Source organism: Anarrhichthys ocellatus, unplaced genomic scaffold (assembly GCF_004355925.1).
Source record: "Anarrhichthys ocellatus isolate YVR2014 unplaced genomic scaffold, GSC_Weel_1.0 scaffold18, whole genome shotgun sequence".
NCBI lineage: Eukaryota > Metazoa > Chordata > Actinopteri > Perciformes > Anarhichadidae > Anarrhichthys > Anarrhichthys ocellatus.
Window position 1 is genome coordinate 1,023,382 of NW_022280048.1, and position 13,754 is coordinate 1,037,135.

Genomic DNA, 13,754 nt, shown 5'->3' on the forward strand with positions numbered 1-13,754 from the left:
TGTGTGTGTGTGTGTGTGTGTGTGTGTGTGTGTGTGTGTGTGTGTGTAAAAGGGGGGGAGCCCCAGAATAAAATCTGTTTATCTTCCTTACTCTCATGTGCACCACACAGTCTGCAACCCCTGATATCTGAATGTAATGGTGCTATCTCATTAAAGGGCCTGATCGCTGCCGTACTACTGTGACTACTATCTCTTCCTTTAATAATAATAACGCGCTTGTTTTACTGCCACACATATATATTTGATATTATAGTAAAGAATAGAAAAAAGGATGGGCATTTTAAAAAGTTGATCAGGCTTCGGCTGACTAATGGCCAAACTATGGAGAACACGTTCTGTTGCATTGGGAGCTTCATCACATCACATTTCTATTTTTATCCAAACTCTTCAAATTGCCAGCCCCAGTTTATGACGGCCCCTCATCTACCGTAGCATAAAGGCAGCACAAATGGTGGCGCTTCAACTAAGGGATAACATAGATGCCATTAAATGCTCTGTTTTCATGGCATCGCACATTGTACTCCCAAATTATAGCACAGTAGCCACAAAGAGCCATTTTGCTCTCCTCGTGATTAAGAAATCAACCAATGAAACTATTTTTGAGGCGATAACGTTAATTGTGGGCATGAAGGTGATATGAAAGTTGTCCCTGCTGTAATGATATAATGGAAAATGTAATCTTTTCAGGATCTAAATAGAATTTTAAAACAAAACTGAGTCATGATTGTGATATGATTAATCATGTAATAATTAAAAACAAATCTAAGATCATATAGCCTCATTAGTGGCTCTTTTAGGCTGCATTATAGCAACAATAGTGCTTTGAGCTAAATGCAAAGATCAGCATTCTAGCTCGCAATTGTAACATGCTGATGTTTAGCAGGTATAACGTTGAGCATGCTCAACATCTTACTCTAGTTTACTAACATTTACTAATTAGCACTAAACACAAAGAACAGTTGAGGCTGATGAGGATGCCATTGCTTTTGCTGGTAATTGGTCATAACCAAAAGTAACCAAAAACAAATTGAAACTTTGACCTCATGATGCTGTCGGGGTATCACCAAAGCTGGTACATTACAAGTATTGTTCTCGTTATGTGCTTGTAGTGCATTATGACTACGTGCAGACATCACTACATCACAGTCAGGTGTGGTTCAGTGATGTCTTGGATGGGCCTTAATTGCAGTGCAATGTTGACCTCCGCTGCCATATTGCTGGGTCACAATCTGGGTTAATTAACAATAGTGTCTATGAATCCTCTCCTGCTGCCTATTTGGGAGTCCACACTCACTCTCACACACACACACACACACACACACACACACACACACACACACACAAACGCACACGCACATTAATCCACATTTATAAGCCTAATCTCTTTAAGAACAAGATGTTAATGAGTTCTTGTTCTACCCAAACTTAATCCTTAACGCCACTATTATTATATAAAGAACAGTACAAGGTGACATATAATGCTGCATGTCCGTCCACCCGAGGTGGAGTGGGTTATTGATGAAGATATTTTAGGGGTAAAGTACATCGGACATGATGTGTTTCTGTGATAAGAGTGAACATTGCTGCTGTCTTTTGACTCTGTTACCTCTGTTGCTTACTGTTCATGTGCTGTGATGCATGAAACGCACTAGCGCTTCATCAAACACTGCTTTACTTAAGATGTTCAGTTTTATTGAGACTGCTATGGTATGTGGTGAGGTAGCGCTGGGTGGCATACTGGAAGGTCTCATATTTGGTTCCACAACGTTGAGTGTCACACGGGCAGAATTTATTATGGGACTGTAGTATTGGAATCCATTCCAGTGTGCAGAGGTTATCGTGGTGCTGGTCTCTCAGTGGATATGTCATCTTTTAAAGCACCCTTCCTACTTATTGGCTTGCTTTTATCGCTTTTTTTTCTTTTTATTGGTGTGTTTGCTTTGTATCCTTCAAAGATGCTTTATGAGTTAAAGCTACCATAAATGAGGTTTATTACTATTCTGTCAGCCGTCGTTCGTTTCAGTTCAACACTCTGTTGCTATAGCAACCCCTAATGGCACAGTACCATAGCGGCTGGAGTTTAATTGACATTGTTACATCGCGCCTTTTCTCAGGTCTGCGACCGAGACAATGTTTGTGTTCATTCGTAATTTGTTATCTTAGTTTTTCTGTGATAAGCTAGCCCCATTTGGCACTAGAAACAAGGACGCAGCTGTGAGATGCTCGTTTGTTCTGGGCGGGCGGGTGGATGGGTCCAATTAATTAACGATCTCATCGTTCAGCCAGGAGGCCGCTGTCCGTTCCCCGTGTGAAACGAGAAGTCAACGTTGATTTATTAGTCATATAACTTGTGTACTCCAGTAACGGCAGTCCCGTAGTTATTTTAACCCAAACGACGAACTTTTCCTAAACTTAACTAATTTGTTTTGTTGCCTAAACTTAACTCAGTATTTCACGATTTTTTCCAAAACCGAACCGAGAAGTTTTGTTGCCTGAACCTGTTTTTTTTCTGTAAAAACTGAAGTTTATTTTAAAAAGACCTTACGCATTCAACTAGCGGTAATTCACACGCGTCGCTGACTTTAGGAGGATACGATGTTTGAAGTGCGGAATGGGCTTATTGTGGCCCCTTGTGGCTATTAGGGGAAAAGCGTCCACTGCATCTGTCACCACCCGTCAAGGACCAGTGGATGTTTTCCTCCCTCCGGCCTCAGTTGGCAGTGAAGAGCTCATTAGAAAACCACAATTAAAGTATTTTCAGACCAAATGCAAATCATTTGTGTGAATGAGTTGCACATCGATTTCAGTGCAGATTTTTTTTTTTTTACCTGCGGCTGTTTGGATTTCTACCAAATTCAGATGGCGATAAAAACAAGCTAACCAATAAAATGACCTTTGCTCCACGTGATCTAATAGATTAACTCTGAACTTAATGTCACAATTCTGTTCTCACACGTCACACAACAATATGGATGTCGATTGACTGATCATGTGGTCTCACAAAATAGCATCATTTCATTTTCAAGGTTTTCACATTTTTCAGTCGAGACCATCTGTTGACTTCAAACTTTATCATAAGTGTGTTTAGCTCGCTGCATGCACTGTGAACCTCGCAAAGTACATGAAAAGGGCAGAAGACATGGTTTACTGAATAAACTAATAGAGAATATTGGAAAGACAGAACATCAATTACGATTTTAGATTTTTGATAAAAGCATATAAATATTGTTTAAAGAATAATAAAGAATATTCTTAATAGCCTAATTGATTGATTGGGCTTTTAAGCTACATTATGACGAAAATCCCTGCACGCTCCATCTTCCTGCTTTCTTGTTTTTGTGAATGAGCGGGTCTCGTGCATCGGTTACACGGGCAACTCCCTTTTTATGTCTCCATGGCAATGATAGTATGCCGGTTACCATTGCGGTGAATCGCGCGTGTATTGTGTATTGCTGTCCACAGGGGAGGAAATGAATCATTGTGCGCGCTGCTGAAATTACATCTGAGACCCAGCAACCCTTTTAGCGGGGAATAGCCGATGTCAGCGATTTTATAATATATGCATGCTGTATGTTTCATCTTGAGCACCATGGTTTATTGTCTCCTCCTCTTTTTGCAAGAAAGCAGTAAGAGAAAACAGTTTTCAATGTGCTTACATCAACATAATTTATAAACACAATTAGATTTTCTGGAGATTTTTTTATAGCCTTTTGAAACATGTGTCCAACGACATTTCTTGTCCCTCTTATGTTTTCTGGTTTGAGTGGACGATGGGAATAAGTAGCCAGTTTGCTGATCTCAGCACCATCACAAAACCAGATATTCCCTCTTTTGTCCTCACAATAAAGACAGAAAAAAAACGCCCATGATTTCATCCCTGATCCTGACTATCTGATCCTGACTATCTGATCCGGGTTCGTCATCACTCACCTTTGGAGGCATGGTCTTTATCCTCTTTGCTTTTCGTTTTTCCGCTCATGGAGAACCGCGCGCCGCTGCTGCTGGTTCTTGAATCAAACTTCAGGTGAGAGATGCGAGGTCGCGGGTTTTACTTTTTCATCCTCGTCAGATTTCTTTCCACACACACACACACACACACACACACACACACACACACACACACGCCACTGACAGTCCAACTCGCACTGCTCCTCTCTGCTTCTCTCTCTCGCTCGTCAGCCCGACTCAGTTTCAGGACCCACCGCGTCTTTACAAGCCACCAAACACCAGCAGGAGCGCTACCAAACGTGCGCGCGCAAAAACTGCACTCGCACGCGCACATATAGAGACAAAGAAAGATGTCACACGTACGCACACAACCAAGGCAATACAATCAGATATCCTATAGGAACTATTTAAACAATTACAGGCACTAATCAAGCTCCCTTTAAGGGCTTTAAGCTAATGGCTTTTTAACCGATTAATGCAGAGCAACCTGCAAACTCAGCAGTAACGCGATGCAAATGAGTCAGTTCATTGATCATTTAATCAATTTTGTGTTAGAAAATGTCTTTTTTTTTTACCGAGGCAGAAGTGGGATACACTTATCTTGCCGGAGAAACGCTGCTTCCCCAGTGTGTCAGTGTGTTTCTTTTATCTGAAGTCCCTTTCAACATTTACTGAATATAAGACGGCGTCATGCTTATTATTGGGAATTGTGTAATTTGAGGTTAAAATGGGATTATACTGTATATGTCAGAGGACAAAATGTCTTTATTTACTCACTCACCGTTATTCACTAATGAAACAGTGACAATGTGAAATTGACAATGACAACCTGCAAGTATCCCGCTGGAACAATCATTTCGTTTCTCCTCTCCTCTTCTGACTCACAGTATATACATTGTCTCGCATGACAAGTGTTTATGACTCTTGCATAACAGGCCCCTTTACTTTTTTGGGCCTTTTTTTTTTACTCCCAGCTACTAAATGAGCCATCAGACCAAAGCACAGCCGGCCCTCTGTAAGAGCCCCTCTCTGGAGGATTACGGTTCTGGGACCAGCTGCTCTATTAGAACAAAAAGTGCCACATGCGGCCGCTCCTGTTCCCATCAGTAGAACCCAATCTAAATAAAATGCTCCTCAGTAGAATCAATGCAAACACACAGAGCCCTCATTGGAAACTCACCTGTAACGTGAACATGAATACATTTAGATACAGTTTGTATATTTTTCCACTCCGTTATAGTTGTCAAATTGGTAACTGTGATCTTTTTAAATCCTCCTCGGTGTAACACCAATTCAGATTATGACAGATGAAGTGTCAAGCATAGTAGAACTGCCTCTGAAATATGTTCTTCTGAAATATCCCTCATTATGTTTTCCTATTACGTCTCAGCCCAGTGAAAACTGTGTACCTGGAGCTGATTAAAAAAAAAAAAAGAAGTCCTCGGGTCTACATGTTTTGCTCTGTGACCTGCCAGTAGTAATTGCTCTGCAGTGTAAACTGGTCGCAGGTAAAACAGCTGTGTGATTCAACTGAACAGGAGCGTGGACATTTCTTTATTGATCGATGACAGGGTTACATGAAGGAAAGGCGGTTATTGACTTGATCCCACGGCCTTCATCACTGCACCATCTCTGCATTTACGCTGACTAAGCTAAAAAAAAATGGATGACCAATGGATTGCTGCTCCGTGATACTTCAAGTGTCGAGACAAAGATAAATAACTCGTCTAAGAAAAGCATGTCAGCAGCCACGTAAACACATTAAATACAAGATGCAAGAAATATAGATGTCAAATGTGGCCTGCAGCAATGAGACTAATACAGATGCACAATAATGACTGAAAAATGAATAGAATATATAATGAATAGTTTTATTACCTGTTTTTATTTCCAATTCTTTTTTCCTCACCAGTTTACAGCCTGTTCACAATAAAGACAATCAGATTATAGAAATGCTGATGTAATCATTTCAATTTGATAAGCAGTCATGATACACAGTCTGGATAGGATTCTGCTCCACTGGGGACAAGCTTTCCCACCAGCATGCTTTTCCTGGTTTTTAACCCACTTTGCCGTGCCTCTTTCTGTGCCGTTTACATGTGAGATGCTTGACATCAGCGGGCCCCTCCTCCACTGCTGAGCCACTGTTCACAGCACTGACAGCTCGGGTCCCAGAACACTAATCAGCACGGAGTGGTTTAATCACAATTGTTACCAAATGGGCGGTGAACCTGCAAATTGTTATCTTCCCACACAATTTTTTCCATTGTGAAAATCTGAAGTTTGCAAAGGGGATTCATTCAATGGCGCTTGTATAAGAAATGAAAAGATTGATGCATGCCACCCTCCCATTTAAATCACCCTCAGCCAGTAAGTCACCACAAGGCAACTGTTGCCAAGAAGCTGCTGGCTCAAGGCCAGCTGACCTGTCAGTCACAGTGATTTGTCCGCAGCCACACCCTGTGTAACTCACAGTCTAATCAAACAGCCTTCAATACTCAAGATCAAGCTTGGAGTTTGGGTGTTTTTTGCGCCTGAGTGTAAATTGCAGCAGCAGCGGAGGAGTTTGAATAATAATGTCAGTCTCTTCTGCTGTGTCAAAATGACTTTAAGCTGATTTGCCCATCTGGAACATTTGTCTCCTCGAACGGTGATACCGTTTAAAATCTGGACACGTTACTCTTTGTGTGTGCGTGTGTGTGTGCGTGGGTGTGTGTATGTATGTGTGTGTGTGTGTGTGTGTGTGTCTTGTATGTCTGTCTTTGTGAGGAGCAACTTGAGTGTACATCTTTGAAGAGTGAGGACATTTTGGCCCCCTTGTCCTCGCTTCCTTAAAAAGCTGTTTTGAGGATTAAGAGTTGGCTTAAGGGTAAAGCGAGCCTTTGTGTGTAAATGTTTTGCCGAACAGCAGCCACTGTTGCAATTAGTGATATTTATGTCACAATGGTAAACACCTAGCACAGTGTAAAAGCAGCACAAACTAGAGATTAGTCAAAAAGTCAGTGAACTGGGTCAATAATGTCATTTCACAGCAATATCTATCTAGTTTGCTAACATTAGTCATCAGCTACTTCATACAGACCAAATAAGTCTGTAACAGCAAATCCTCTGAATGAATCGATGTGTATGCGCTTTAGTGTGTGTGTGTGTGGGGGGGGGGGGGGGCCCAATTACCCCCATTTGTCACGTAAGCTAGGAAAGCTGCTTATCGGTCAAGACTCATCATTATAAGAAAACATGATCAACAGCTGGTAATGTCAACAAACACACAACAATGTCCAGAACTGGACTTCTTTCTCAATATTTGATGTTGCTCAATTTCAACATGACGCGAAAAAAATAAAATAAATAAAATCATCTACTTTTTGAACTTTGGCTCTTTATACCTCTCTCTCTCTTACTGCTATACTCACATTCAAAATCTCTCCCACACTTTTGACCACCCTCCCTCTTTCTCTCTCTCACACACACACAAATGTGAACAAACACACATACTCTGCGGCCTCCCAGGTGAATAAACAGTGTGTTGCTGTACTTTGGAGTGGTGGATCTGTCTCTATGGCACTCAGTTCACGCTTTGGTTCTATAGTCAAAAGCGTTTGGACACGATGGCCAGACTTTGTTTACTGGCTTTTATAGCTGGCTTACTGCTGGAGGTGTACGGACTGGCCGCTGAAATCCCAGAGGAAAACACAGGTAAATGACAGAGGAGCAGGTACGGATTGAGGAGGCGTCAGAAGGTCAGAACGGTTAGGAGGAGGCTGGAGGTCATTTCTAAAGGCTTAATCTCTGACCCCAAGACTTTCAGAGACGCAACTCAAAAAATCTAGTTCCTTGTTGTTCTGAAACGTGGTTGTAAAAAGTTTGCTGTTACTTTTTGTCATAGAGGACAGCAGATGTGATACATTGTGCCACTTTTCATGCTTTCTTGTAACTGTAAAAACTGAATTCCTTTTGAATTCATTGTAAACACTGATGATTTAAAATGACTCGAGCTGTTGTTCTCCACAGTGAAGGAAACCACAACCTTTAAAAGCCGTATTGTAAGTCCACTCGGAGTGTTTGATACTCAACAAAAGTAGTCTTCCTACCAAAAAGCAAACCTGAGCCTGGTTTAGTTTTTTCGAGTACAGGACCTCTCTCCGACAGTAATACATCTATGGGTGAAAGGGACAGGTGCGTGCTGGTGTTCTAAAAACTCCAAGAAGTTAGTTAATGTAGATTTGCCCAACGATTTGGTTTCAGCAGTTGGATCTACAGCTGTGGTTGTGTCACACATGGAAGCAATTAAGTTTCTTTAAAACACTTATTAACACCCTATTCCTTCAATTTGTGTAAAAACGTAGACCTACTCCTTCTCAGAGTCGCAACTCTGTCAAATCTGAACACAGACGTGATACACATTATTTTAGCTGCAGTGGGACTTACACTTTCTGATCCATCGCAAATAAATGTCCACACATTTTCGGAGAAAACATTAAAAAAGAAGCTCCATGTAAGTCCTTTTGAAGGGCTACTACTGGAGAACAATAACAGAGCGTTTTCATTCATTTCCTTCTTTGTCTTCTGTTACCTTTTTAGGAGCAGTGTTCGTGTCTCAGCAGACAGCAGACACGGTGCTGCGTCGCCTCCGCAGGTACAACAGCGGCTTTTTTGAAGAAGTACATAAAGCCAACCTGGAGCGGGAGTGTAAAGAAGAAACCTGCACGATGGAGGAGGCCAGGGAGGTGTTCGAGGATATTGACAAAACTGTGGGTTAGACACACACATACACACACACATACAGACACGTATAATCCAATCTCCCACTGTAATAAAGTGGCTGAACTCTCATGTTTCTCATTAATGTCTGTGTTTTTATTTCAGATGGCATTCTGGTCCGTCTACATTGGTAAGACAAGTGAAAGACAAGTTGTCACAGTTACTTTACAGCCCCTCGTCACCTCTGAACCTGTGTGTGTATGTTTTATACTTGTGTGTAGATGGTGACCAGTGTCAGCCACCCCCCTGCCAAAATGGAGGTGTGTGTGATGACGGAATCAGCACGTATACCTGTTACTGCCAAGAAAACTTCAACGGCAAGAACTGTGAAATCGGTGAGTTCTTTCTTTTCGCTGACACACGTACAGTGTAATGCATTAGAAATGCACTGATACAGATATCGGTAACAATAGGCCGATCTGGTATATGTATATATGTTTTGTGTATATGTGTGTATATATATATATATATATATATACACATAGATACAGTCATACAGTGTGGGGGCTAAGATGATTAAGACAAGCACATAAAAGAGATTCCATCTGCTTTCCCGCCTGTTTCCAGAGATGAACAAGCAGTGTTTTGTCAACAACGGTGGATGTTCCCATTTCTGTTTCATGACGGCAGACAGACCCGTGTGTAAGTGTGCAACTGGTTACAAACTCGGGCCAAACAAGAGGAGCTGTGAACCAACAGGTACAAAAAAATCATAAACCATATATTCAGCAACGTGGTTGTTCAGGGTGTTGGTTATAGGCTACTGTATATGTAGAAGTTCATAAATTGTGTCTATGGCGTGTCCCTCACCACATCCCTAATCGCTGTGCTCTATTTTACACTCTAATTACTACACTACCCACATTACAGTGAATGCAGACTGAACAAAGAGTGCATATAATATATATTTTCAGTGGTGGAAGAAGTGCTCAGGAATTTCATGATGAAAAATGATGGAAAAGTAGCAATATCACGGTGTAGAAATACTCTGTTCAAGTAAAGTAGAAAGTAAAAGTCCTGCATTCTAGATTTTACTCAAATGTACAGAAGTAGTAACATCATAATATACTCAAAGTATCAAGAGTAAAAGTACTCATAAGGCACAATGGCTCATTTCAGAATAGTGGATTTTATATTATTGATTATAGTTATTGATTCAGTCAGTCAATAATTAATTAATGTGTAAACATCACTAATGACGCAGTTGGTAAAGAGGGAGCTCATTTTGACTACTTGATATACTGCTGTGTAGTTTAATCTATATCATCATTTATTGTTGAATTGATAATCCGAATTAGACTAAAGCTCTTAAGCAATAGGAGTAAAAAGTACAACATTTGAATTTGAAATATAATGGAGTAGAAGTAAAGTAGCAGAGATTAAGCTACAATGTTTGAATAAAAGTACATACTTTTGACCTGAGCATCGTAAATGTGCATGAAGTGCAATGCCAAAGCAAAAAGGGTAACTGTCTATGTCACATATGTACGAATGAAAACAATCTTACAACACTGGAACCTCATTGTATACAAAAAGATTTTGCTACTAAATTGTACCAGTTTCATGAAAACCTGGTGTCAGTTGCTTTACATAAACTTCCTCACCCACAGATGGATACGAACCAGAACTCAAGAGTGATATACGAGCCGTCTTCTAAACGGCAATAACACAGAATGCTGGACTCATCATGTTTCACTTCTCGTCCCACTTCTAACAGACTAGCTCATAAACTGTGTGTTTATAGCTGTCAAATAGCTTACATAATGTTCTGTTGACAGCATGAACACCTGCTTTTTAAACCAACGATGCCGGAGCAACTGCTTCAACATAGACTGAATCGACCTGTGATTACACTGACCGTAACCACCAAAAAACCCTTATCTTTAGTAAACACACCCATCTCTAACCTACTGCTGACACATTCCAAATTCTTACTAAAAACCTAACCATTACAAAAACCTAAATCAATTGGTCAGCTAGCTAGCAAAAGGGGAAACATAGAAATGGCAACTGCACTGTGGTACTGTATTTGCTCAGGATCCAGAGTGATCAACATAACAACCGTGTGATAATATAAGTAAAATCACAGTGAAATAGTTGAATCTGCCCATAGTTTAAAGCTATAGGGCTGCACCCTCAGCATGTGACAAAATAACAAAAGGGTTGCTCTGACACTAATAGTAAATGATGTCTAAGAGAGAAAACTAGAATCTCTCTCTCTTCATTTTGTCCTTTGTTCCCTCCTCAGAACAATTCAGCTGCGGTTATGTGCAGTCCTCCATAACCCCGCGGTCATCAAGCCCGGCAAACAGCTCTGACAGACAAGACAATTCCAACTACACCCTGGAAGATGACTTCGATGACGAGGATATCGTACAGTTTATTGATTACGACGACTTCAATACAAATGATTCAAACCCGTCCAACATCTCTGCGGCCTCAGCAGTAAAAAAACGATCAGTGAGGTCGGATTCAAGCTCCTCTGTAAATCCAGCGGCGGTTCTCATGAACAGTGGGGAGGCAAGCAGTGCCACTGAAACGGAGAAGAAGCAGCTGCCTTCCTGGGCTTTCTTCCCCACACTCCCCACCATCACAGCACAAGAGAACACTGATCAGAGGATTGTGGGAGGCGATGATGCAAATCCTGGAGAGATACCTTGGCAGGTACTGTAGTGTGGGGGTGCAGAACAAAGAGATGGGGATGAGCTGAAGGCAAATGGGTAATATTCACAGATGCGATTCAGTTAGGTGGTTTTTTCGCTTTCTTCTTTACAGAAGACGTGACGTATTATGACATCACCTGCAAATGGTGAACAATATTATGTGATTGGTTGTTTTTGTACTTCTTTGTTTTGGATTGTATGTTGCTTCTCCATCTAATCTTGCATAAATATACGACTTGAAAGTCTGGAGATATTAAAGCACAAAAGTGGACAAAAAAAGAAAAGAAGGAGAAGCATAGTGGGCTGTTTGCTTGCTGCTTCTGGATTTTTGAGATCTAAAGTTATATGCCACATATCAGCTGAATAAAGCAGACATCCGGTTGTGCAAGATTGCATATCACGCTACATTGTTAAACGTCAAACCTTTATAGTGAAGTAAAAACTGCTGTATTTTCCCTTTTAAGAGGCACAGAAGTCAAAGTGGGAAAAGGAGGTGAAAGATTAGACTGCAGTGGCGAGGAGAGAGGGTGGATGGAGAAGAGAAAATGTGAAGGGGACAAGGAGGCAGCATTGTGCTGTGATGTTGCTCTGCCATTTTGCACATATGGATGTATTTGTGTTTGTGTGCAGGTGGCCCTGATGTCTTCCTCAGACACCCACCAAAGAGCAGAGCCTTTCTGTGGAGGATCTCTGCTCAATGAATTATGGGTCATCACCGCTGCCCATTGTCTGGTGCTGGAGGGTACTGGCATAGAGAGTTTCTTCGTCAGAGTGGGTAGGAAAGACAAACATGTAATCTATGATCCATAACTCTAAAGTAAAGACAAACTGGTCTTAATCATTGCAACTGATGTCAGGACATGTTTTTCTTTGGACCATGTCGGTTATTTGCACATTTTATTCCAATAAGTACAAATTAATGCTGACTATTTCCCAAAGCATAACTTCTCTATCCTCCAAGCAGCCATTGGTTACAGTTCATGTAAGAACAAATAATTCATACTTGACACTTGCTTGAGACCGATAATCTAACAGTTATCAATGCATTTTATCCTTTTATTGTGTGGTAATGCAGTGGCCTCATCGTAGTTGGTGCATTCAGTGGCGCTCTGACGTTTGAGATTTAAGTTCAGAAGATGCTATAGACCTGACACATTGCTTGGTGCAGAGAGTAATTCTAATGCTTATACATTAATCTATGCTTCTAGGTGAACATGATGTGAGCCAGGATGAGGGTCCAGAGCGAAACCATGAGGTGGCAGAGCAGCATATGCACCCCACGTATAATGCCAAGAAGTCCCTGCATGAAAATGACATCGCACTACTGAAGCTCGCCATTCCAGTGGAACTGTCCAACCAACGGCGTCCCATCTGCCTGGGTCCCAAAGACTTTATAGAGAAGCTATTGAGGGACTCCAGCAGCTCTCTGGTGAGCGGCTGGGGAAAGCTTAGTTCAACAGGCCGACAGCCCACCACGCTTAAGAAGCTGGAGGTCCCCTACGTGGACCGCACCGTGTGTAAACAGAGCAGCACATTACACCACATCACACGCTTTATGTTCTGTGCTGGCTACCAAAGTGAACAGAAGGATTCATGCAAGGGGGACAGTGGGGGGCCGCATGCCACTTATTCCAACGGCACTTGGTTCCTGACAGGTATCGTCAGCTGGGGGGAGGAATGTGCCTTGGAGGGAAAGTATGGCGTCTACACTCGAGTAGCACGGTACTACTCGTGGATCTTTCGGACAACAAGGATCCGAATTATCAACTGACAAATGGAGTTGTCGGCCAACAAAACATACAGAGGAAGTGAAAGATGTTTTTTTACTGAATCATGTTATTTTGGATTCCTTAATAAAAAGTAATCAAAATATCTGAGTATTTTAATTTTTCTGTTGAAATATTGCAACCTAATAGCTTTTAGCTCTTCATACAATGTGTGATTTGCAACTAAATGCAATCTTAAAATGCCAATCTAAAATGTTATTTTATGTACCTGAATCTTAAGCGGGTGTTTTCAGTTATTCGGTCTAATTAAACCTCTTGCTCAGGTTGAGCGTGGGTCGGAAGATGTCCCTCAATGAGTCTATACAGGCCCACACAGTCCTGAAAGGTCTCATCGGCCAGGTTAGCTGAAAACACCTGTGTGGGTGTTCAGAGGCCTGGCCTGCTCACCACGCAGGTGTTCTCACTCACTTGCTGATTAGACCTCTGCTCAGGTGGACGTTGGGCAGAGATATGCTGACAATTCAGCTGTGAAAAAAGGGCAGGTTTAGCAGAAGGTAAAATCAGTTTGAAACACTGAAATAAATTGGCGGTGAATTTTGATCACATGGATCATAAAGGTGTGAGCTGTCCTGCCTCAATAGGTGCAACAAAACTA

At 41.5% G+C, this 13,754-nt stretch overlaps 2 protein-coding genes across 3 annotated transcripts in view; one reads left to right on the plus strand and one right to left on the minus strand.

Annotated features, from left to right (window-relative positions):
* The window catches only part of fgf13b (fibroblast growth factor 13b), a 17,038-nt gene extending 12,853 nt beyond the window's left edge, over positions 1 to 4,185 (minus strand). The window contains exon 1 of the mRNA XM_031857317.1: positions 3,931 to 4,185. Within this exon, the coding sequence (XP_031713177.1) occupies positions 3,931 to 3,979 (49 nt within the window). The 5' untranslated portion in view covers positions 3,980 to 4,185. The remainder of the gene's footprint in view (positions 1 to 3,930) is intronic.
* The window catches only part of LOC116388959 (coagulation factor IX-like), a 17,163-nt gene extending 4,001 nt beyond the window's left edge, over positions 1 to 13,162 (plus strand). Inside the window, exons 1-8 of one of the 2 annotated variants that reach the window (XM_031857315.1) lie at positions 7,500 to 7,644; positions 8,530 to 8,699; positions 8,815 to 8,839; positions 8,931 to 9,044; positions 9,277 to 9,408; positions 10,958 to 11,373; positions 12,003 to 12,147; positions 12,581 to 13,162. In XM_031857315.1, the coding sequence (XP_031713175.1) occupies positions 7,557 to 7,644; positions 8,530 to 8,699; positions 8,815 to 8,839; positions 8,931 to 9,044; positions 9,277 to 9,408; positions 10,958 to 11,373; positions 12,003 to 12,147; positions 12,581 to 13,143 (1,653 nt within the window). In that variant the 5' untranslated portion in view covers positions 7,500 to 7,556 and the 3' untranslated portion in view covers positions 13,144 to 13,162. Of the gene's footprint in view, positions 1 to 7,499; positions 7,645 to 8,529; positions 8,700 to 8,814; positions 8,840 to 8,930; positions 9,045 to 9,276; positions 9,409 to 10,957; positions 11,374 to 12,002; positions 12,148 to 12,580 lie in introns of those variants that run through there. The other variant, XM_031857314.1, reaches the window with a different exon arrangement.
* The last annotated feature ends 592 nt before the right edge of the window (positions 13,163 to 13,754 follow it).